At 58.7% G+C, this 21,252-nt stretch overlaps 1 protein-coding gene across 9 annotated transcripts in view; it reads left to right on the top strand.

Annotated features, from left to right (window-relative positions):
* The window catches only part of TBC1D2 (TBC1 domain family member 2), a 115,645-nt gene that overhangs the window by 8,070 nt on the left and 86,323 nt on the right, over window positions 1-21,252 (top strand). For 7 of the 9 annotated variants that reach the window (XR_012898878.1, XR_012898877.1, XR_012898879.1 and 4 more), the window contains exons 2-8: window positions 3,825-4,245; window positions 5,219-5,366; window positions 5,957-6,071; window positions 11,595-11,731; window positions 12,329-12,516; window positions 13,311-13,697; window positions 20,524-20,634. Coding sequence is in view for 5 of the 9 variants with exons in the window: in XM_075914995.1 (XP_075771110.1) it covers window positions 3,850-4,245; window positions 5,219-5,366; window positions 5,957-6,071; window positions 11,595-11,731; window positions 12,329-12,516; window positions 13,311-13,697; window positions 20,524-20,634 (1,482 nt within the window). In the remaining 4 variants the exon portion in view is untranslated. Of the gene's footprint in view, window positions 1-2,885; window positions 3,322-3,824; window positions 4,246-5,218; window positions 5,367-5,956; window positions 6,072-11,594; window positions 11,732-12,328; window positions 12,517-13,310; window positions 13,698-20,523; window positions 20,635-21,252 lie in introns of those variants that run through there. The other 2 variants (XM_075914993.1, XM_075914992.1) reach the window with 2 other exon arrangements.

Here is a 21,252-nt window from a genome sequence, read left to right on the forward strand (position 1 = left end):
TTCCCCAAATAACGAGCAGAAATATTTGAGTGCATCTGCCTTTTCAGCATGATTTTTTTGTTTGTTCTTCCCTTTCCACATACTAATGGACCAAAGCAGGGGTTCCCAAACTTTCTGACACGGGGACCAGTAAATCTATTTACGAGCTTTCAGAGGACCGGTAACATTCATTTGCATATTTGCATATTCGTTAAGCAGATTACGAATATGCAAATATGGTGGTTTTGGTCCTCCCAGAGCCCTCAGAGCCAGCTTTAGCAAGGCTTTTGATACGGCCACCCACAACATTCTTACCAGCAAGTGAAGGGAATATGGATTGGAAAAATGCCCTGTCATCCAATAAAACCCTGCACCCACGTCGGGTATTGAAAAGGGCGCGTTTATTTTCAGCAAGCTGACACCGTCTTTGGCATTTTGTATCCATGTTCTCACTCCGGATGGAGAATGCCCCAGGCTCTCTCCGTTCTGACACACTGTAGAGCCTGTAAACCTCCCTGGCAGCAGCGGGGATATTTAAAAGGCCCTGCTCTTGCATTTGTATTCAGGATCTGTGTGCCCCTGAACTGTCCTGCTCACCGCCGGCCGATTCTCCCCCCCCCCCCCCCCCGGCCAGCCCAGCTGTGCCCTCCAGCCGATCCTCTCTCCATCTCTCCTGGCAAGCCCTGCTGCCCCCGCAAGCATGTTTCTCCCCCGCCCCGAACTCTCCCCTGGCCCAGCCCCACTGCTCCTGCCCCCCCAGCCATCCCTGCTTCTGCCAGCCGGATCTTCCTTCTCCCTCCCCCCCCGATCTCCCTTGTCCAGCCCTGCTTCCACCGGCCAGTTCCCCAGCCAGCCCTGCGGTCTCCCCCAGCCAGCCTCACTGCCCCCGCCAGCCGGTTCCCATCCCCGCGATCTCCCCTGGCCAGCCTCACTGCCCTCCCCCCCGGCCAGCCCTGCCCTGCGGTCTCCCCCAGCCAGCCTCACTGCCCCCGCCAGCCGGTTCCCACCCCTGCAATCTCCCCTGGCCAGCCCTGCTTCCACCGGCTGGTTCCCCTCCCTATCTCCCCCCGGCACCTCCACTGCCCCGACCCTGCTTCCCTGCGGCCCATATCCAACCCCTCCTCCCCCCTCCACAGCCAGCAGTAAGAGCTCACCTGGTAGCCCTCACTATGCCTCTGCCGGGAGCCTGACACATACGGCTGCTGAGGGCTTGGGGAACCCGGCGCTCACGGACAGTCTGGGAGCTGGGACACCCTGGCAGCCACTCCGAGGCCCGGTATTTTTTTCACGCAGCCCGGTACTGGCCGCGGCCCATAGTTTGGGAAACGCTGGACTAAAGCCATTGTCAGAATTCCTTTTGTTCCTAATACATATTTTTAAATTCCTTATTGCCCTTAACTCTGCTGACTTGTACTTTCACCTCCTCTCTAAAGCACGTTGGTTTTTAATCCCTGTGATCTCTTTCCTCACGTGGTTTTTAGGAAGATGCTCTTCAATAATTACACATTGTCATTCATATTTTTCTGTTTACATTCTTCCTCCCGGCTGATTTGGCTCATAAATGTTTTTGGTTTGTGAAACTAGCCCTATTGAAGCACCATGTAAATATCGTAGCAGTCTGGATTTTATTCATTGTGATCAAGTCATGATTGCTCCTACTTAAGCTACCCCAGGTAATTCTCTGTTATGTTAATTGACTTCCATTGTATTACCCACAATGCTTCTTTTATACTTTGAGAGATGCATATCTTACCGCCTGTCTGAAAGAAAGCTGCTTATATCTTTGGCTGGTGAGAGATTTTGAAACCTATTTTCTGTACGTACACAGAAGTCTTTCAGTGTCGTTTGGGCATGTGTCCTGCAATGATTCTGAAGCCCAATATGGCATAAACTGCTAGCAGAGGCGTGCTATGTGACATCTTTTTGGGGAGATACCACGTGCCAGTGGACCTGATGTGTAGTGAGTGTGTCAGGCCTGGTAAGCGTTGCTGTGAAGCAGTGAACTCTCTGATGGTCTGCACTAAGGGATTCTTCGGGTCACAGTCCACCCGTGAACCTGTCGACAGTCCCACCTGCAGTGATGCCGTGGGACGGGATGGAACGTGGACAGTCTCTTCCCTGGACTCTCTTCCAGCTGACTGGCTGCTCCCCGCAAACCGGACCCATCGTTCCCTTTCTCTTCCTGAGAATACAGCAAGTCCTCTGCGTCTCTGACCAGATCTTGGTGTTTGGCTGCCTCACAGCTCTGTAGAGCTCAACTAGCTGAGCTTCCTTCAGCCACTCATGATGCATTTTCCCCGCCTCACTCTCTCGCTCTTCACAGTTGCTTTCCCCTAAAGAGATGAGACTTTTTTCCGTGTGCATTTTCCTTTAGGGTATTTCCTTTTGCTACTACTGGCCCTTGGGCAATTCACACCATTCAGGTACTTACACTCAGCTCAGAAAGGGCATGGCAGGAAATTGCAGCCTCTGCCACATTCAGACTTGCCGAGAGGCTGCGCTTCGTGTGTTTGCTTCTAACGCTCGCCATGCCATGGTTAGGGATGCAGGAGAGTAGCAAATTAGTCGACTACCCGCATTCTCCTCTCCCCCCTTGCCGCCTCCATTTCAGAGGCAGCAAGGGGGGAGGGAAGCAGGAGCCGATGGGGGGGGGAGCCAGCTTAAAAGCCAGTTCCCCCAGCACTGTCTCGGCTCCCCCCGCCTCTGTCAGAGGCAGCGGAGGGTAGGGGAGGCCGCTCTGGCAGCAGCCCCTGTTGGCAGGGGGCCTCAACTTCCCGCTGGGACTGTCTGCGGACAGAGGCTGCTTTGTGGGCAGCAGCACCTGTCTGCAGGACCCCCAGTGGGGAGCTGGGACCCCCAGGGGACTGGGGTTGCTACCAGCTGGGCAGGCCAGTGGGGGACCGGACCCCGCTGGAGCTCTGCAATTTAAAGCACAGCAGGAGCCGGGGGGAAGGCTGCTCAGCTCCTATTGCCTTTTAAATTGCAGAGCCCCAGCAGGGCTGGTCCAGCGCGAGCGGAAATCCCGTGGGCGGAGCTATTTTAGCAAGGCAGTAATGGGACAGCCCTAGTCTCTCCTCTTGCCCCGCTCTGACTCCGTGGCATCAGGAGCCAGAAGGCGCATGGATGCTGGAGAAGGGGAAGGAGAGAGCCGTGGCGGGGGGGTTAAAGTCAGTGGGATGTGCTGGGGACACGTCACCCCTGGGAAGGAAGGAAGTGATGAGGGGGAGGCAGCAACTTCCATGTGAGGCGCGATGAGCAAAACGGGGACTTGTCATCTTGGAAAAGAGGCAGCGAAGGGGAGCGATGACCGAGGTCTGCAGAACCATGGTGGGTGTGGAGACAGTAAGTCTGGACACGCTGTTTCCTCCTAATGAAAGGAACCGGCAGCCGGGGTAAAACAGGAAAAAGGAAATATTGCTTCACACAATGCACAACCCGCGCTTTGCCTGAGGATATTGTCAAGCCAAGATTATGACAGAGGTGAAAAAGAGAACTTAGATATAGGGCAGGTCCGCCAACGGCTGTTAGTCAGGATGGGTAGGGATGGTGTCGCTGGCCTGTCAGAGCTGGGGATGGGTGACGGGTGGGTCACTTGATGATTGCTGGTTCTGTTCACTCCCTCTGAAGCAGCTGACACTGACCACTGCCGGCAGACCGGTCCCTGGGCTAGATCCTGTGTCTGACCCAGGCTCGCTGTCCTTATGCTACTGTAGGTGAATGGATGCAGGAGCTAAAGTGTAACGCTCCATTTTGCAAATATTGGCCCATTACAAAGCTATTCTCAACAGTGTGTTGTTACCCTTATACGTTCCCTAGTAAGTTTCCCCTTGCAATTCTAATTCCAGGTTTAGGAGATCTTTCCTGGAAGCGATGGAAGAGAGACCTGAAAGTGGAAAGTGTCCCCTGGCTGGAATTCCAGGCAAGCCAGATGAGTCACATTCGGATGATGACATCAATAATGCAGACGCAGCGAAAGAAAGAGCTGTATTGTTGAGAAATGCACAGCTCAATCCTGGCAGAGAGGGGCCCAGAAAAAAACTCTGTGGCTATTTAAATAAACTTGGGGCCAAGGGGCCAATGAAGGCCTGGAAGTCTCGCTGGTTCTTTTACGATGAACACAACTGTCACTTACTGTACTGCAGGACAGCTCAGGATGTTAGCCCTTTGGGGAGCATCGATCTCTCCGGCGCTAGTTTTGATTGCAAGGTGGAAGCAGACGAGGGGGTTTTTGAAATCAGAACCCCAAGCCGCGTGTTTATCCTTAAGGTGAGCACCCTGTCTTCTAATAACTTCTGCTGGCTCTTGTGCAATGGAGCAGCTAATGCTGCAGCTGTCAATATGAACGAGCGTGCGTTAAAATGACTCAGGTAACAATTCCATAGCAAGGATTAAGCACAGGCATGAAAGCAGGCTGGCCTGTAGCTTTTGGGCCTGATTCTCCCGCTGATGTTGATGTAAAACCAAGGTAACTCAACTGGCTTCACTGGGACCAGAATTGGACATGGAGTTCAAAAAGAAAGTTAAGTCAAGAGCAGTTAAAGTCCAGGATGTAACATTTCTACTACAGCACTGAGCCGTCCTGGCTTGAGGGGAACTGGACGCTCACTGTGACTATCTGGGGAGAGATGAAAGGCCCTGCCAGCCCTGTTAACGACAGAAGCGTTGGCTGGAGTTTGTCTGCCAGAATTGTGCCCAAAGGGCCAAGAACGTGTGCAGTGCATCCACGTTTACCTCTGGCGATAGCGCTGGGTGGGGTGTCTTTCCCCACCCGGATCGAGGAAAGGGCTCCTGGGTTTGTGAGAACACAGGGACACCCGGCCTGGCCTGACGCTCAAATTCCAGTCTCTGGGGGAGGCCTCTGGCAAAGAGCAATGGATTGCTAAGTGAGAAAGCAGAGTGAGGATGCAGCCTTTGCAAACTAACTCCCGCAGCTTCTGACTCCCTCGGCATCCCTCTCTGCCCAATGCAGCCGGCCCAGAAACCGTCAGCTGTGGCAGGCTTGTCCTTCCGCACGAGAGGTACTTTGGAGACCAGCCATCCACCGTAGCAGACAGCCCGGGCTATGCCGGGAGACCAGGGTTTAGGATTCACCCCCGAGTGAGAGTTGCGTGGGGGCGTGGTGCTGCCCACCGTCAGGAGGACTAGAGCAGGGAAGTTGCGATCAGCTCTCCGGGACCTCACAGCGGGCTGCAGCCGGCACGTCAGAGATCCATGTCAAACGTGTTTTGTGTGACCGTAGGCAGTGAGCCGGCAGGCCAGCATGTACTGGCTGCAGCAGCTGCAGATGAAGCGTTGGGAGTTTTGCAATCCTCAGCCTGGGCTTCCTGTGGATGCGGTCGCTGCGGCAGCCCTGCCTGGGAAGAATGAACCTCTGCTCAGTGAAGCAAGTAGGTGCTAAGCAGGAGCTAGTTCCTTACTGGGCCCACTTCTCAGAGCTGGCCCGGCAGTGTCAAACGGGCACCCCTCCAAGTGCCAGATCTGAGCCGTGCTGCGCTCCTGCACCGCTTACGGGCTGGCTCCATGCCCAGCTGGAGCTCCGGCTGGCTAAGGGGTGACTGTGGGGCCAAAGGCATTCACATTATTATCTCCTATTTTTACCCTGAACCAAGCCCCTTGTGTGACACGCTTCTTACACGCCCTTCCCGTGGGGGCCAGCTCTGGAGGGGCTGCCGGGCCTGCTTCCAGGTGTGCATCCCGCTGGCACAGCTAAGTGAGACGGAACGCGTGGACGAGGTGCTAATTCCCCGTGCTAAGCCGCCTGCTCCATCTCCCAGCTAGCCGGCCCCCAGCTCCTTGCCCCGAGCGCTGTGTAGTGTGAGAGCGTGGCCCCTAAAAGAGCTCGCCTCCCGCCTTGTCTCACTACCAAACGAGGAAGGCTGGCTGGTGTCAGCTGGTCTGTCTTGGCGAGCTGTGCGGGCCGAGGTGACCAGACTTAGTGCCTAATACAAACAGGCAGTCTGAGCCATTTCTCTTGTAGTGCTCACTGCCGGTGAGGAGTTCCTGCCCCCTGTGAAAACCCCTACGGACGTGGGAGGTACGAAGGCAGCCCCCCTGCAGAACCTCTCCCTCAAGCATCCGTGGACCGAAATCCAGTAAGTAGCCGTGGTGCGGTGGGTGGGTGGCTGCAGCACGAGATGGGTAACGCCTTCGGGCAGGGCGGTGGGACTCCCGCGGCGGGGCGAGTCCCTCACAGCGGGGCGCAGGCACTCGGCAGCATTTCCGTCCCCTCTCGGGCGTTCTGGCCAGTGCGTCTCAGCAGCGGGTCTCCAGCCGGGGCTTCTCCAGACGCCAGTGACCGCCAGCCCTTCGCACAGCTGCTGACAGTGCTGTCTGCGGGCAGCGCCACTGAGTGCAGCAAGAGCCCGCTCAGGCCCCTGGCATCTCCCCGCTGATGGCAGGTGCACTGGGCACGTGCAGAAGTCAGCCCTGGCGGTGGCCCCAGAGGCTAACCCTGAAAGGGGCTGAGCACCCTGGCCCCGCTCAGCAAGTGTGTAATTCCCAGCGTTTGCGCAGCTCCGCGTGGCACCGCTCAGTGCTCACAGGGCATAAGGACATAAGAACGGCCGTACCAGGTCAGACCAAAGGTCCATCCAGCCCAGTATCCTGTCTGCCCACAGTGGCCAGCACCAGGTGCCCCAGAGAGGTGGACCGAAGACAATGATCAAGCGATTTGTCTCCTGCCATCCTTCTCCAGCCTCTGACAAACAGAGGCCAAGGACACCATTTATCCCCTGGCTAATAGCCTTTTATAGACCTAACCTCCATGAATTTATCCAGCTTCTCTTTAAACTCTATTATAGTCCGAGCCTTCACAGCCTCCTCTGGCAAGGAGTTCCACAGGTTGACTACACGCTGTGTGAAGAAGAACTTCCTTTTATTAGTTTTAAACCTGCTACCCGTTAATTTCATTTGGTGTCCTCTAGTTCTTCTATTTAGGGAACTAATAAATAACTTTTCTTTATCAGCCCTCTCCACACCACTCATGATTTTATAGACCTCTATCATATCCCCCCTCAGTCTCCTCTTTTCTAAACTGAAGTCCCAGTCACTTTAATCCGTTCCAAACCCCTAAATATCTTTTTTGAAGTGAGGAGACCACATCTGTACACAGTATTCAAGATGTAGGTGTACCATAGTTTTATACAGGGGCAGTAAGAGATTCTGGGTCTTATTTTCTATCCCTTTCCTAATAATTCCTAGAATCCTATTTGCCTTTTTGACCGCCGCTGCACACTGTGTGGAAGTTTTCAGAGAACTGTCCACGATGATGCCAAGATCTCTTTCCTGATTTGTCGTAGCCAAATTAGCCCCCATCATACTGTACGTATAGTTGGGGTTATTTTTCCCAATGTGCATTACTTTACACTTATCCGCATTAAATTTCATTTGCCATTTTATTGCCCAATCACTCAGTTTGGTGAGATCTTCTTGGAGTCCCTCACAGTCTGCTTCTGTCTTGAATATCCTGAACAGTTTGGTATCATCTGCAAACTTTACTACCTCACTGCTTACCCCTTTCTCCAGATCATTTATGAATAAGTTGAAAAGGATTGGTCCCAGGACTGACCCTTGGGGGACACCACTAGTTACCCCTCTCCAATCTGAAAATTTACCATTTATTCCTACCCGTTGTTTCAGTGGCTCAGGCCAGGACACGCAGCTCCTTGCGGGACCGAGCCCCAAATGCCCGTGGGTAGAGCCCTGCAAGTCGGTGGGCAGCCGCGGCTCATTTTACAGCTGTGGATGTAACATTGTGTGTCCACGCAGGGCTCTGCCCAGGGACTTCCAGCCTCTGCAAGAGCCTGATCCAGCTCCCATCACAGTTTGTGGAGAGGCTCCCGCTGGCTAAGGTGAGAACCGAATCAGGCCCTGCCTCTCCAAGTGCTGATCCAGCAACGTGCGCACGCCCATCGCAGTCCAACTTGGTGAGTGCTTTGGGGGTCAGGACCCTGTGCTCTGCGTTGGAATTGGCTGCCATAAGCACCAAAGCCACTCGTGTTGACAACCAGCACTGGCAATGGCCCCGGTGGCTGACAGCGCCAGCCAGCCCGCTGGGACCACACGCCTGGAAGGAGAAAGCTGCACATTCAGGCCAGGACATGCTGATGCATTTCTCAGGCACGGCAGCTCAGCTAGGGCGCTTACTGCGGAAACAGACACTCTCTTAGGAGCCCAAGGGTGGACGTGTGTCCTTAGATCTTCTCTCCGCAAACGGAGCCACTGCTACATGGCTTGTTTCTCCCTGTCCTTCCAAAGCACCTCCTCTGGCATAGCCAGGTACCAGCGTCTGGATGAGTCTAGTGTGACCACAGCCACAGACCCACGCGTTGCTCTTAATGTGGCCAGGACAGATTGGCACAAACCAGGGAATGTGCAAGTGCAGTGCAGGGGAGACAGAGAGAGGGACTGGGCTTTGCGGCTGTCTGTGCCTTACCGGTCCTTTCTGCCACCATCACCAGCACAACAGTCACTTGCAGGACAGACTAGGGGACAGATCCTCCGTTGGATGAATTCTCAGAGCTTCAGGGGTGCCAGCCGGGATCCGGCCCCACTGCCACCTGTGGAGCTAGAGCCGATTGACACCAGCTGGGATCCGGCCCCACTGCCACCTGTGGAGCTAGAGCCGATTGACACCAGCCGGGATCCGGCCCCACTGCCACCTGTGGAGCTAGAGCCGATTGACACCAGCTGGGATCCGGCCCCACTGCCACCTGTGGAGCTAGAGCCGATTGACACCAGCCGGGATCCGGCCCCACTGCCACCTGTGGAGCTAGAGCCGATTGACACCAGCTGGGATCCGGCCCCACTGCCGCCTGTGGAGCTAGAGCCGATTGACACCAGCCGGGATCCGGCCCCACTGCCGCCTGTGGAGCTAGAGCCGATTGACACCAGCCGGGATCCGGCCCCACTGCCACCTGTGGAGCTAGAGCCGATTGACACCAGCCGGGATCCGGCCCCACTGCCACCTGTGGAGCTAGAGCCGATTGACACCAGCCGGGATCCGGCCCCACTGCCACCTGTGGAGCTAGAGCCGATTGACACCAGCCGGGATCCGGCCCCACTGCTGCCTGTGGAGCTAGAGCCGATTGACACCAGCCGGGATCCGGCCCCACTGCTGCCTGTGGAGCTAGAGCCGATTGACACCAGCCGGGGTCTGGCCCCACTGCCGCCTGTGGAGCTAGAGCCGATTGACACCTGTCAGGGTCTGGTCCCACTGCCGCCTGTGGAGCTAGAGCCGATTGACACCAGCCGGGGTCTGGCCCCACTGCCGCCTGTGGAGCTAGAGCCGATTGACACCAGCTGGGGTCTGGCCCCACTGCCGCCTGTGGAGCTAGAGCCGATTGACACCAGCCGGGGTCTGGCCCCACTGCCGCCTGTGGAGCTAGAGCCGATTGACACCAGCTGGGGTCTGGCCCCACTGCCGCCTGTGGAGCTAGAGCCGATTGACACCAGCCGGGATCCGGCCCCACTGCTGCCTGTGGAGCTAGAGCCGATTGACACCAGCTGGGGTCTGGCCCCACTGCCGCCTGTGGAGCTAGAGCCGATTGACACCAGCCGGGATCCGGCCCCACTGCCGCCTGTGGAGCTAGAGCCGATTGACACCTGTCAGGGTCTGGTCCCACTGCCGCCTGTGGAGCTAGAGCCGATTGACACCAGCCGGGATCCGGCCCCACTGCCGCCTGTGGAGCTAGAGCCGATTGACACCAGCTGGGATCCGGCCCCACTGCTGCCTGTGGAGCTAGAGCCGATTGACACCAGCCGGGATCTGGCCCCACTGCCGCCTGTGGAGCTAGAGCCAATTGACACCAGCTGGGGTCTGGTCCCACTGCCGCCTGTGGAGCTAGAGCCGATTGACACCAGCTGGGGTCTGGCCCCACTGCCGCCTGTGGAGCTAGAGCCGATTGACACCAGCCGGGATCCGGCCCCACTGCCGCCTATGGAGCTAGAGCCGATTGACACCAGCCGGGATCTGGCCCCACTGCCGCCTGTGGAGCTAGAGCCGATTGACACCTGTCAGGGTCTGGTCCCACTGCCGCCTGTGGAGCTAGAGCCGATTGACACCAGCCGGGGTCTGGCCCCACTGCCGCCTGTGGAGCTAGAGCCGATTGACACCTGTCAGGGTCTGGTCCCACTGCCGCCTGTGGAGCTAGAGCCGATTGACACCAGCCGGGGTCTGGCCCCACTGCCGCCTGTGGAGCTAGAGCCGATTGACACCAGCCGGGATCCGGCCCCACTGCCGCCTGTGGAGCTAGAGCCGATTGACACCAGCCGGGATCCGGCCCCACTGCCGCCTGTGGAGCTAGAGCCGATTGACACCAGCTGGGGTCTGGTCCCACTGCCGCCTGTGGAGCTAGAGCCGATTGACACCAGCTGGGGTCTGGTCCCACTGCCGCCTGTGGAGCTAGAGCCGATTGACACCAGCCGGGATCCGGCCCCACTGCCGCCTGTGGAGCTAGAGCCGATTGACACCAGCCGGGATCTGGCCCCACTGCCGCCTGTGGAGCTAGAGCCGATTGACACCAGCTGGGGTCTGGCCCCACTGCCGCCTGTGGAGCTAGAGCCGATTGACACCAGCCGGGATCCGGCCCCACTGCCGCCTGTGGAGCTAGAGCCGATTGACACCAGCCGGGATCCGGCCCCACTGCCGCCTGTGGAGCTAGAGCCGATTGACACCAGCCGGGATCTGGCCCCACTGCCGCCTGTGGAGCTAGAGCCGATTGACAGCAGCCGGGATCCGGCCCCACTGCTGCCTGTGGAGCTAGAGCCGATTGACACCAGCTGGGGTCTGGTCCCACTGCCACCTGTGGAGCTAGAGCCGATTGACACCAGCCGGGGTCTGGCCCCACTGCCGCCTGTGGAGCTAGAGCCGATTGACACCAGCCGGGATCCGGCCCCACTGCCACCTGTGGAGCTAGAGCCGATTGACACCAGCTGGGATCCGGCCCCACTGCTGCCTGTGGAGCTAGAGCCGATTGACACCAGCCGGGATCCGGCCCCACTGCCGCCTGTGGAGCTAGAGCCGATTGACACCTGTCAGGGTCTGGTCCCACTGCCGCCTGTGGAGCTAGAGCCGATTGACACCAGCCGGGGTCTGGCCCCACTGCCGCCTGTGGAGCTAGAGCCGATTGACACCTGTCAGGGTCTGGTCCCACTGCCGCCTGTGGAGCTAGAGCCGATTGACACCTCCCAGTCACGCCCTCCCCCAACTCTTCTCCTCTGTCTAAGGCCATGTCTTCACTCCGGGGAAGCCACAATCGTTCTTCCAGAGTTTGATTTAGCAGGTCTAATTAAGACCTGCAAAATCAAACTCAGAAGGCGTCCCCGTTGGCGCCAGTTCGGCCTTTGCTCCCGCCGGCCTCCGGCTGTGGGAATGGCGGGAAAGTCGAATCAAAGGACGTCAACTCTGCTGCATAATGAATGTGGCTGGAGTTGCGTATCTTTAGTCAACCTTCCCCTGTAGTGTAGACCTGGCCTTACTTTGTTTTCTTTCCTGTCTATGGAAGTCTGGGGGAGAGCAGAATGCCCTGCCTGGCACCAAGGGAAGTCAGCGATCTGGCTGGCCGCGGGGACCACGGCTCCCTTGTCCTTGGGCTTCCTGTGAGTGTCTTTTTCAGAAATACAATCTCCAGTATCTGTGGCGCCAGGCAGCCCCCGGGGAGCAGCAGGAGCGTCTGCAGCGCTGAGGAGCTCGCGGGGCACCCCGGGCCTCTGGCGGAGGAAGGAGAGGTCGAAGGGGAGGCGGAGTGTCCAGGTACTTTCTCCTCGCTGCACTTGGTGGCCTGTGTCCCAGCCTGGGCGCTGTGGTGGGGGAGGGGGTTCTTCGGGAGGGTTTCAGTGTCCTCCCGGGACACAGCCCCAGGGCTCCTCGCATGGCCTGGGGCATCACAGTGCAGGGTGTCCACGCGCTGCTCCCCTGGCTGGCACGGCCCTTTGAAACCACGGCGCAGGGCCGGGCCCGGGCCCATTCTGCCATTTGCAGCAGGGGTACCCTGGCAGCACGTTCCTAGGGGCTTCATTTCCCTCTGCCCTCGTTCCAAGCAGAAACCCTCCGCTGGCCGCCAGGCTTTGCTTGGCAGCTGGTCTTCCCGCTGCATGGCCATTTCCGGCTCGCCCCAGCTGGCTCTGCGGAGTCCAGTGGACACCGGCTGGGGTCCGGTCCTGTCGACTCCATTGTAGCTGCAGCCCATTGGCCCCCCCGACTGCACGTGAGCCTGGCGAGGCCGGCGGGTCTACATTAGAGACAGCGGTTCAGCTGGAGCTGGGATTCTGTCACGCTACCGCTGGCCATTAAGTTGGGGGCTGGTTTCACAGAAGTGAATGACGCCTCCCCCTTCCCCGTCTCCCCCAGTCAGGGAGCAGGCCCGCGAGGACAGCCAGGCTGGGCCCAGGTCACACTGGCCTAGGAAAGGCAAGTGGCTGAGCAGTGGTTTCCCTGCCTTTGCTGAGGGGCTGGCTCGGGAGAGACGCTCCCCTGACAAGGTGGCTGTTCTGCAGCAGCAGGTCCTGACTCTCACCGAAGAAGTCAAGTCTCAGAAGGTAAGGCCGGCCTGGGGGCGTGCTCCAGAGCCCAGCAAAGCCGTTGGGATGGCTCCAGAGCCCCCAGCGAGCTGGACCCAGCCCTGGCCTAGGCGCTCGCACGTGCACTTCTTGGCGTGCCGCTTGCAGGCGGGTCGTTGGTTCCCCGGTGAGGTCCCAGGCAGCCGTTCCCAGGCGGGGCAGGAGAAGGCTTTCGGCTCTCCGGGAGGTCAGTGTTGTGACCCCGCTCGGCTCGGGAGAGCTCGCCTGGGCTCTCGGGTGTCCGTGAGACAAGAAGCAGGCCCATGCTGGGCAGTTGGCTCCCTCCTTCGTTTACGTGGCATTCTCCCAGGGCGGGTAGGCTCTCTCCCTGGCCACGTGCCACGAGTCGGAGCCTGCTCCAGGGAGGCGCCGTGACAAGGGGAGTGTCAGTAGCCACGGAGCCAGCACACAGCCCCCTGCCCTGCCAGCGCCCCCCACATGAGCAGCAAGGTCTCTGCAGCCAGTCGGCCCCCAGGAAGGTGCCTGTGGAAACCCAGGGCCAGGTGGGCAGCACAGCATCTCCAGCGTGGTGCAGCCACAGGCCTTGGAGCACGCAGTCCCTTCCATGGTGGGAGCTCCCAGGGCAGGCTGGCAGCGCGGCCCCCACGTTATGGACACCCGGGAATTGCCAGTCGTTCTCCGACACTGCCAAAGGCCCTGGTCCCAGCAGCAGGCAGACGCCCCTCGCGAGTTCCCCGCCCCTCCGCCATTCCAAGCCAGGGCTGTGTGGCGGGCGAGGCATGTGTGTGACACGCGGCTCCATGTGCCCCCAGGAGCTGGCGAGGCTTCTCCACAAGGCTCTGGAGGCTGCGCAGCAGGAGAAGAGAGTGTCCAGCACCTACCTGGCTGCTGCAGAAGATAAGGACCGGCTGGAGCTGGTGCGCCACAAAGTGAGGCACATCGTGGAGCTCAGCAGCCGGCTGGAGGCGCTGGAGGCGGAGAAGAAGGAGCTGGCGCACAGCCTGGCTCTGAGGGACAGCCGTGTGGAGGAGCTGCAGAGCCACGTGCAGCTTCTTATGGACAAGAACCAGGCCAAGCAGCAGGTCGTCCTGAAGCTCTCGGAGCAGATAGCCCTGGGTCTGCTTGCGCCGGTGCAGGAGGCCAGTGCTGTTGCCACGGAGACCTGGTGCAAGCAGCAGGAGGAGATTGAGCATCTGAAGGTGCGGAGGCGGGCGCAGCCGTGTCAGCAGCAGACGGGATCTCAGTATCTGCGGGAGCTGGCTGGGAGGGGCGTGTGCTTTGCTGGCCCAAGCTCGGGCAGTTTGCACGGGCGGGGCCGGCTCCGGCCTGCGCGTTCAGGGTTTGTCTAATTCAAGCAATGGGGAAGTGGCAGTCAGGGCACCATTTCAGATTTTGGTAGGGGCTGGGATCGGGATGGGGGGCGGGAGAAGAGCGAGAGCGTGGGAGGGCAGACTGAGGACAGCGGCTTCAGCAGTTACTGAGCATGCTCAGTGCAAGTGGGGGGGGCTGACCCTGCCCACCCTCCCCCCCCACACTTGACACCTCTTTCCCGGACTCCTAAGGCTCTGGGAAACTCTAGGTTTTTGGCAGATAACTTAGCAATTAGCTGGCAGGAGCACTGGATCTAATTCCTATATGAGAGAGAAACTTAAGTCAGTTTTAGACCCGCTCGTCTCTAATGCTGACATTTCTGATAGCTTGTGGCAAGTCACTTAAGAGACACTGGTCAGCCTTAAAATCGTACTCTGTCTATTTTAGAAAATGCATTTGTGTGTTCAAGAGCTCCTTCTAAACGGTAGGAGCTAGGATCCCCACGCTGGGCAGGCAGCTCCCTCTTATCATCACTTAAAGCAAGAGCAGGCTTTTTGTTGTGCCAGTACAATGGGATGTGCCTGGAATTGGATTGTTTCTCATAAACTGGAACGGGAGGGATCAGGTAGGAGGGAGTGCTACCGTAGAATGGCCAGAGATGGGGGCCGGGACCAGCGGGGCTGAGAAGGGACAGCTGTCTACTATGTATTTCAGAAAGCTTGTGTGTCTGTTTGTTTTGTCTGTCTGTCTGTCCCCCAGCCGGGGAACATGCACCCCTCCCCTGGCTGTGCCCACCCCAGCCATGGCCAGGCACTTCTCACCTGCCCCCAGCTCCTGCAGTGCGAGAAGGCGGAGGTTGTCCTCTCCCTAGGGCAGCCAGGTACTGACCCCCTCCTCCCCAGCCCCACCCGAGAGCAATGAGTTCAGTGAAGAAACACAAAAGTGCTTTGAGTTCAGGGCCCGAGTGGCACTGGCGAAATCTAGTTTGGAATTGTGATCCTGTGGCGACGCGCAGAACTTGTGGACTGTCTCCGCTCTGGGAGGGCCAGTGGGTGACAGCAGGGGCAGATACATCTGGGCTCTTTATAAGAAGAGCAGAGCAGCCAGACGGGGTCAGACCAACAGTCCATCCAGCCCGGTGTCCCGTCTGCCCAGAGCGGCAAGGCCAGGTGCCCCGGAGGGAGGAACACAGCAGGGAATCAGCACGTGATCTATTTCCTGTCGCCCATCTGGCAAAGAGACATTGGGGACACCAGCCCTGCCCATGCTGGCTGACAGTCACTGGTGGACCTGTTCTCCTTGAGCTTATTCTGTTCTTATTGGAACGCTGTTACGGGTTAGGCCTTGCCAGCCTCTCCTGACAGAGCTCCACAGGTTGACACTGAAGAAATAATTTGTCTTGTTTGGTTTAAATCCGCTGCCTATAAATGTCGTGAGCTTCTTGTGTTATGCTAGTGAAGGAAGAAACAGCCTTTACTTACTCTAGTTTTCCAAGATTTCCTAGCACTCTGACATAGCCCTCCATCCCTTACTCATTTCTTCTCCAAGCTGAACAGTCCCAGACTTGCGAATCTCTCCTCGTATCAAAACAAGTGATCCTGTAGCATTTTACAGACTAACAAAACTAGACAGACTCATGAGAGTCGATGGGTAAAACCCCACGTCCTCGGGTGAATTGGAGTCGTGTGTCATATCCAGTGTCTCCTCATATGTTAGCTGTTCCTTACCCCGTCTCATTTCCGTGGCTGGTCTCTGCTTTTTCCAAATCCAGTGTAATGTTTAGCTGGGGTGACCAGACCTGCACGCAGTGCTCAAGGCATGGGCGTACCATGCTTTTCTATAGAGGCAAGATGATATTTTCTGTCCCTTTCCTAATGGTTCCCAATATCCCGTTAGCTTTGTAGATTTCCACTGCACATTGAGCAGATGTTGTCAGGGAACTATCCATAATAATTCCAAGATGGCTTTCTTGAGTGGTCACAGCTATTTCAGACCCCATCATGTTTGTGCGTGTAGTTGGTGTGACGGCGCGTTGGGGGTTCCCCGTCTCCTGCACCCCGAAATGGCACAAACAGACTGCACCAGCCAGTGGAATTGAGGGTGGTTTATTGCTCCTCCAGCACAGCGCAGCACAGATGTAATCTGGTTACAGGAACTGGGCTAGGATGCCTCAGGCCCCCTTGATATGGGGGAGGCTGGGCCCCTAAACTCCAGCTACTCTCCCTAGGCTGTCTCATCCATCCTCCGACAGCCAGCAACCCACTCACTAACTTCCAGCCCTGCCCCCCAGCCAAGCCCGCATTCCACCTTCCTTTGTTCCTCTCCATGGGGGGTGTCTGGCCACTGGTTTGCATAGTGACTCATCCTGTTTTGCTGGGTCGTGGTCCCCACGGCAGCCAGTGGGGGTTCCCCCAGAGCCAGCAGCATAGAAACCAGCCAGGTACCCCCACTACGTCACAGTTCTCCCCCCTCCGAGAGCGAACTGAGCAGGGTCACTCCGCTCGTGACCTAGGGAAGTTCGGGTCCTCTGCGTGGGAACCCGCCCTGGGGACATGGGTGCTCCCCTTGACTCAGGCCGGCCGTGGCAAGGCCCCACATGAGCTGGCTTCCCTCTGTCCACTCGCCGCCCCGCTCCAGGGCGACTGGCACAGGCCTGTCCTCGGGGGTCACACCCACCCTTCCGCTGGCCTTGATCTCTGGCCAGGGTCTCTCGGGCCGGGGCCATGAGCCCAGCGAGCCTTCTCTGGACAACCAGGGCAGCTTCCACCCCCGAAGCTCCATCCAGGGAGGTCTTCCCCTCCCATAACTCTCTCAGCCATCCCAGAGGGTCTATCTGGGGTAGAGACCCCCAAGCCGCTTTCCTCCTGTCTTGGGCCTTCCCGCCCCTCTGGCAGGAGTCACAGGACCGGCAGTACCGCTGCACGGCTGTAAAGATTCCTGGCCAATAGAAGTGCTGGAGCAGCTTCAGCCGGGTGCTCCGGATCCCCCGGTGGCCCCCAACGGGGACATCGTGGGCCAAATACAGCAGCTTGAGGCGATACTTTCGGGGGACGACCAGCTGCCGCTCTACCCTCCATGCCCTCGCCTTCCTGGGGGGGAGCCACTCACGGAACAGGAGCCCACGCTCCCGCAGGAATCTCTCCTGGCCACCTCTCCCCCGGGGCTGAGCTGCATGGAGGCCAGCCTGGTCCCTCAGCCTCTGCAAGGAGGGGTCTGCCTGCACCTCAGCCTGGAATTCAGCTGCTGAGGCAGGGATCGGGACCTGTCCCCCACCTCTGCCTAGGTCCGGAGTCCCAGCCTGGCTGGACCCCGTGTCCACTGGGATGGGACCCTGAGGACGCTGCCAGGAGTCCTTCCCTGGACCCACGTTGTCAGCCCCCCGCTGGCTCTGGCTCCGGGTAGTGACTAGAGCCCGCTGGGATTCATGGGGCCACTCCTCTAGGTCGTTCCCCATCAGCACCTCGGTGGGCAAGTGCGGGTGCACCCCCACTTCCTTGAGGCCTTCCTTCGCCCCCCATTTCAGATGCACCCTGGCTACAGGCACCTTAAACGGGGACCCGTCTATGCCCTTCAGGGTCAGCTGCGCGTGGGGTAGTATCCGCTCCTGGGCCACTATGTCAGATCGGGCCAGAGTCACCTCCGCCCCCGTGTCCCAGAAGCCCGTCACCTTCCTACCATCCACCTCCAGGGGTATGAGGCACTCGCTCCGCAGGGGCCGTCCTGCCCCCACCCGGTACACGGAGAAATCCGCCTCCTGAGAATCAGACCTCCCAGGGGAGGTGCACTGAGCATCCTTCCCCTCTCTCTGAGCTGAGGTTTGCCTGCCAGCCCCTGCCTCTGGGGCAGCCTGCCCTTCCTCCCGCCCCAGCCAGTTAACCCTGGACAGTCCCCGGTCCTGGGACCTGGTGCACTGAGCCCTCTTGTGGCCTTTTTGCCCACAGCGATGGCAAGTTAGGCTTTGGGCTGTCTCTGTCCAGGCCCTGGCTGGTTCTCTGGGGCGCAGACGACCTGTTCCTTGGTCTCGCCCCGTAGTTGACTCCCTCCGTCGCTCAGCCGAGATCCGGTCTCTGCGCGGTTCCCTTTCTCTCCGGGACTCCCGTTCACACCCGGACCGGCTCTCCGTGAACTCATCCGCCAGTCTCCCGGCCTCCTGGGGATTCTCTGGTCTCCGGTCCTTGAGCCACAGCCTCAGTTTGGGTGGGCACGCTTCATAGAACTGCTCCATCATGACCAGCTTGAGCAGCTCCTCTGCGGTCTGGGCTCCAACTCCAGACACCCACTTGCGGCAGTATTGCGCCAGGCGGGAGGCCAGGTCCACATAGGTCTCCCGTGGCCCTTTCTGTACCCCCCGAAACTTCTTCCTGTACATCTCGGGGGTCAGCCCGAATTTGTGCAGCAGGGCCTCCTTGACTCGGTTGTAATCCCCTGGCTGTAGGTCCTCCAGCTGACTGAGCACTCCGGCCGCCTCCTGGCTCAGTGCGGGGATGAGCTCCTGCAGCCAGTCAGCTGGGGGAACCCGTTGCAGTCCACAGGCCCTCTCAAAGGCACTGAGGAACCCGTCTATGTCACCCATGTCCTTCAATTGGGCCACCACGAGCCTCTCCAAGTGGCTGGCAGCCCTGGGACCTTGGGGCCCATCCGCACTTGGCGCAGCCGGTGCCCCGCCGGTTCTCCGCTCTGCCATGGCCAGCTCATGCTGCCGCTGCCTCTCTCGATCTTGGCGCTCCTTCTCTCGGTCCTCTACTTCCAATTCCCTGATCCGCAGCTGGATCTCCAGCCGCCGCAGCTCCGCTGGGCTGGCCCCTGCCCTAGATGGGCTACGGCTTGCAGGCCTCCCGGGAGACGCTGTCTCATCTCTCCGTTGGGTTCCAGCGCTCCTCCCCCTCTCTGAGCCTGACACACTCTCAGGGGGGGTCTGGCTGCTTCCCCTGGGGACAAGATCCTGGCCCTGTGGCTGGTCATTCTCTTCCAGCTGGGTAATCAGCTGGGCCTTGGCTGCTTTCCGCACAGGCAAGCCCCTCTCTCTGCACAGCCCCACCAGCTCTGCCTTCAAGAGTCGGGCGTAGGCCATCTGCCCGCTGGGCCCCTCGGTGCAGACTCACCAGTCTAGTGCTGCAGCGCCCCACGATTCCCAGGAACCGCTTCGCTCTGTCTCCAGCATGCCTGGCTCCAGGGCTCTTGCTTCTACTGCGCCTTGTCGCTTGCCGCTGGAAGCTCCATCCACGGGGTGCAGTGCATCCCACTTCTGACACCAGTGTGACGGCGCGTTGGGGGTTCCCCGTCTCCTGCACCCCGAAATGGCACAAACAGACTGCACCAGCCAGTGGAATTGAGGGTGGTTTATTGCTCCTCCAGCACAGCGCAGCACAGATGTAATCTGGTTACAGGAACTGGGCTAGGATGCCTCAGGCCCCCTTGATATGGGGGAGGCTGGGCCCCTAAACTCCAGCTACTCTCCCTAGGCTGTCTCATCCATCCTCCGACAGCCAGCAACCCACTCACTAACTTCCAGCCCTGCCCCCCAGCCAAGCCCGCATTCCACCTTCCTTTGTTCCTCTCCATGGGGGGTGTCTGGCCACTGGTTTGCATAGTGACTCATCCTGTTTTGCTGGGTCGTGGTCCCCACGGCAGCCAGTGGGGGTTCCCCCAGAGCCAGCAGCATAGAAACCAGCCAGGTACCCCCACTACGTCACAGTTGGGTTTGTATTTTTCCACGTGCGTTACTTTGCAGTTATCAGTGCTGAATTCTGCCTCTCCTTGTGTTGCCCAGTCACCCAGGTTTGTAGCAGTGAGTTTTGGGCTTAACTATTTTCAGTAATTTTGTATCCTCTGCAGATTTTGCCACCTCCCTGTTTACCCCTTTCTATGAGAAGTTTAACAGCGGTGGTCCAAATGCGGCTCCCTAGAGCACCCCACTATTTACTCCTGTCTTTTCAGAGGAGTACCCAGCAGTGTTTTCATGAGGAATCACAAGCCTTTTGTTACCTGACTCACTTGTTTCTAAGCCCCATTTCTAAATAAGCTCCCTGCCCCCAAGGCAAAGCTGCAAGCAGCTCAAACTCTGTGGCAGTTAAGAACTGCCTCCGGAGCTAGGGCATGTTCTTAAAGCAGACCTCAAGTATGAGATCCAGGGGTGCAGACTTTAGGGGGAGTTATTGGCCTCCCTAGCCCCCCAGTACATGGCACCCTGGATGGCAGCCTAGAGCTTGTTTTGCCTGACTCAGCTGAGTCATCCTCCATCCAGCCCCGAGCTCTTCCTCTAGGACTGCCTTGATTCAGCCTACCTCTGCGTGAACAACGTTTCTCCTCGCAGCCTGGCTCAGCAGGCAGGTCCCAGCTCCATCTGTGCGGTTCTAAGGGCCGAGACGCACTGCAGCCAACAGTGGCCTTTTGCTGTCTGTGTTGACAGGGTGTTTGCTGGTGCCTGGAATGTTTCAGGCCTGAGTTTTTAGAAGTGAACAAACCCCAGATCTGGCTGCTGCCTGTCGTCTTGCAGCTTTCCCCAAGCGTTATGCTTGTTACAGGGCAGAGTTAAGGTGGTTTGGGGGCCCTGACTCTGCATTCCAGAACTGAGCATGTGTGGTTTTCTTTTTAGTTTCGCTTCGAGTCTACGTTGCTGGGACTCTGAGGCTTTTGGGCGCCCACTCTGTGATGTATTTTACCTTGAATTATGGAGCCATCCTCATACTGGTGTGCCTGCTCTGCTATTGACAGGATGACTTACTTGCCTTCAGAACTCAGAACCAGTTCCTCAACTCGGAGATCCACCAGGTCACGGAGCTCTGGAGACGCGCTGCTGAGAGGGAGAAGGCCCTGCGGATGCAGGTGAGCTGTGGAGAGCAGTGGCAACTAGTCCCTGGTTTAGTTACTGGAACCGGTGCAGGGGTTTCCTTTCCTCCCGGGCCCTGGTCCCGATGCACAGTAATCGACGAGAGTCGTCTTGTCTCCGGTGGACTCCCCTCGCCCCTTCCCCAGCACGGGCTCCCTGCTCACCGCCCCGCGCAGCAGACAAGCAGACGCTGAGTTCTGTTCGGGCGCAGCGTTAGTAGAGCTGGGGCCTTGCAGAGTTAAAGTTTGGCTCCCCTACGAATTGCAGCTCCAGGCCAGACACAACGTAGCGTCTGGTGGGGCGCTGGGGTGCGCGGAGGCAAAGGCCCAGTCCAAGCTCCATCTGCTCCAACAGCCTGTTGCCAACAAGGCCGGTGCGAGGACGATGCTTCACGGAAGCTCAGCTGCCCACAGGGAAAGGCCCCTTCAGCCCCCAGGAGTAAGAGAACACAAGAGCGGCCAGGCGGGGTCAGACCCAAGGCCCATCCGGCCCAGGGTCCTGTCGGGTGCCCCAGGGGGAGTGAACAGAACCGGGAATCCTCCCGGGATCCCGCCCCAGTCGCCCCTTCCCAGCCCCTGGCAGACAGAGACCAGGGACACCCTCCAGCCCAGCCT

Source organism: Pelodiscus sinensis, unplaced genomic scaffold (genome assembly GCF_049634645.1).
Source record: "Pelodiscus sinensis isolate JC-2024 unplaced genomic scaffold, ASM4963464v1 ctg83, whole genome shotgun sequence".
Lineage (NCBI taxonomy): Eukaryota > Metazoa > Chordata > Testudines > Trionychidae > Pelodiscus > Pelodiscus sinensis.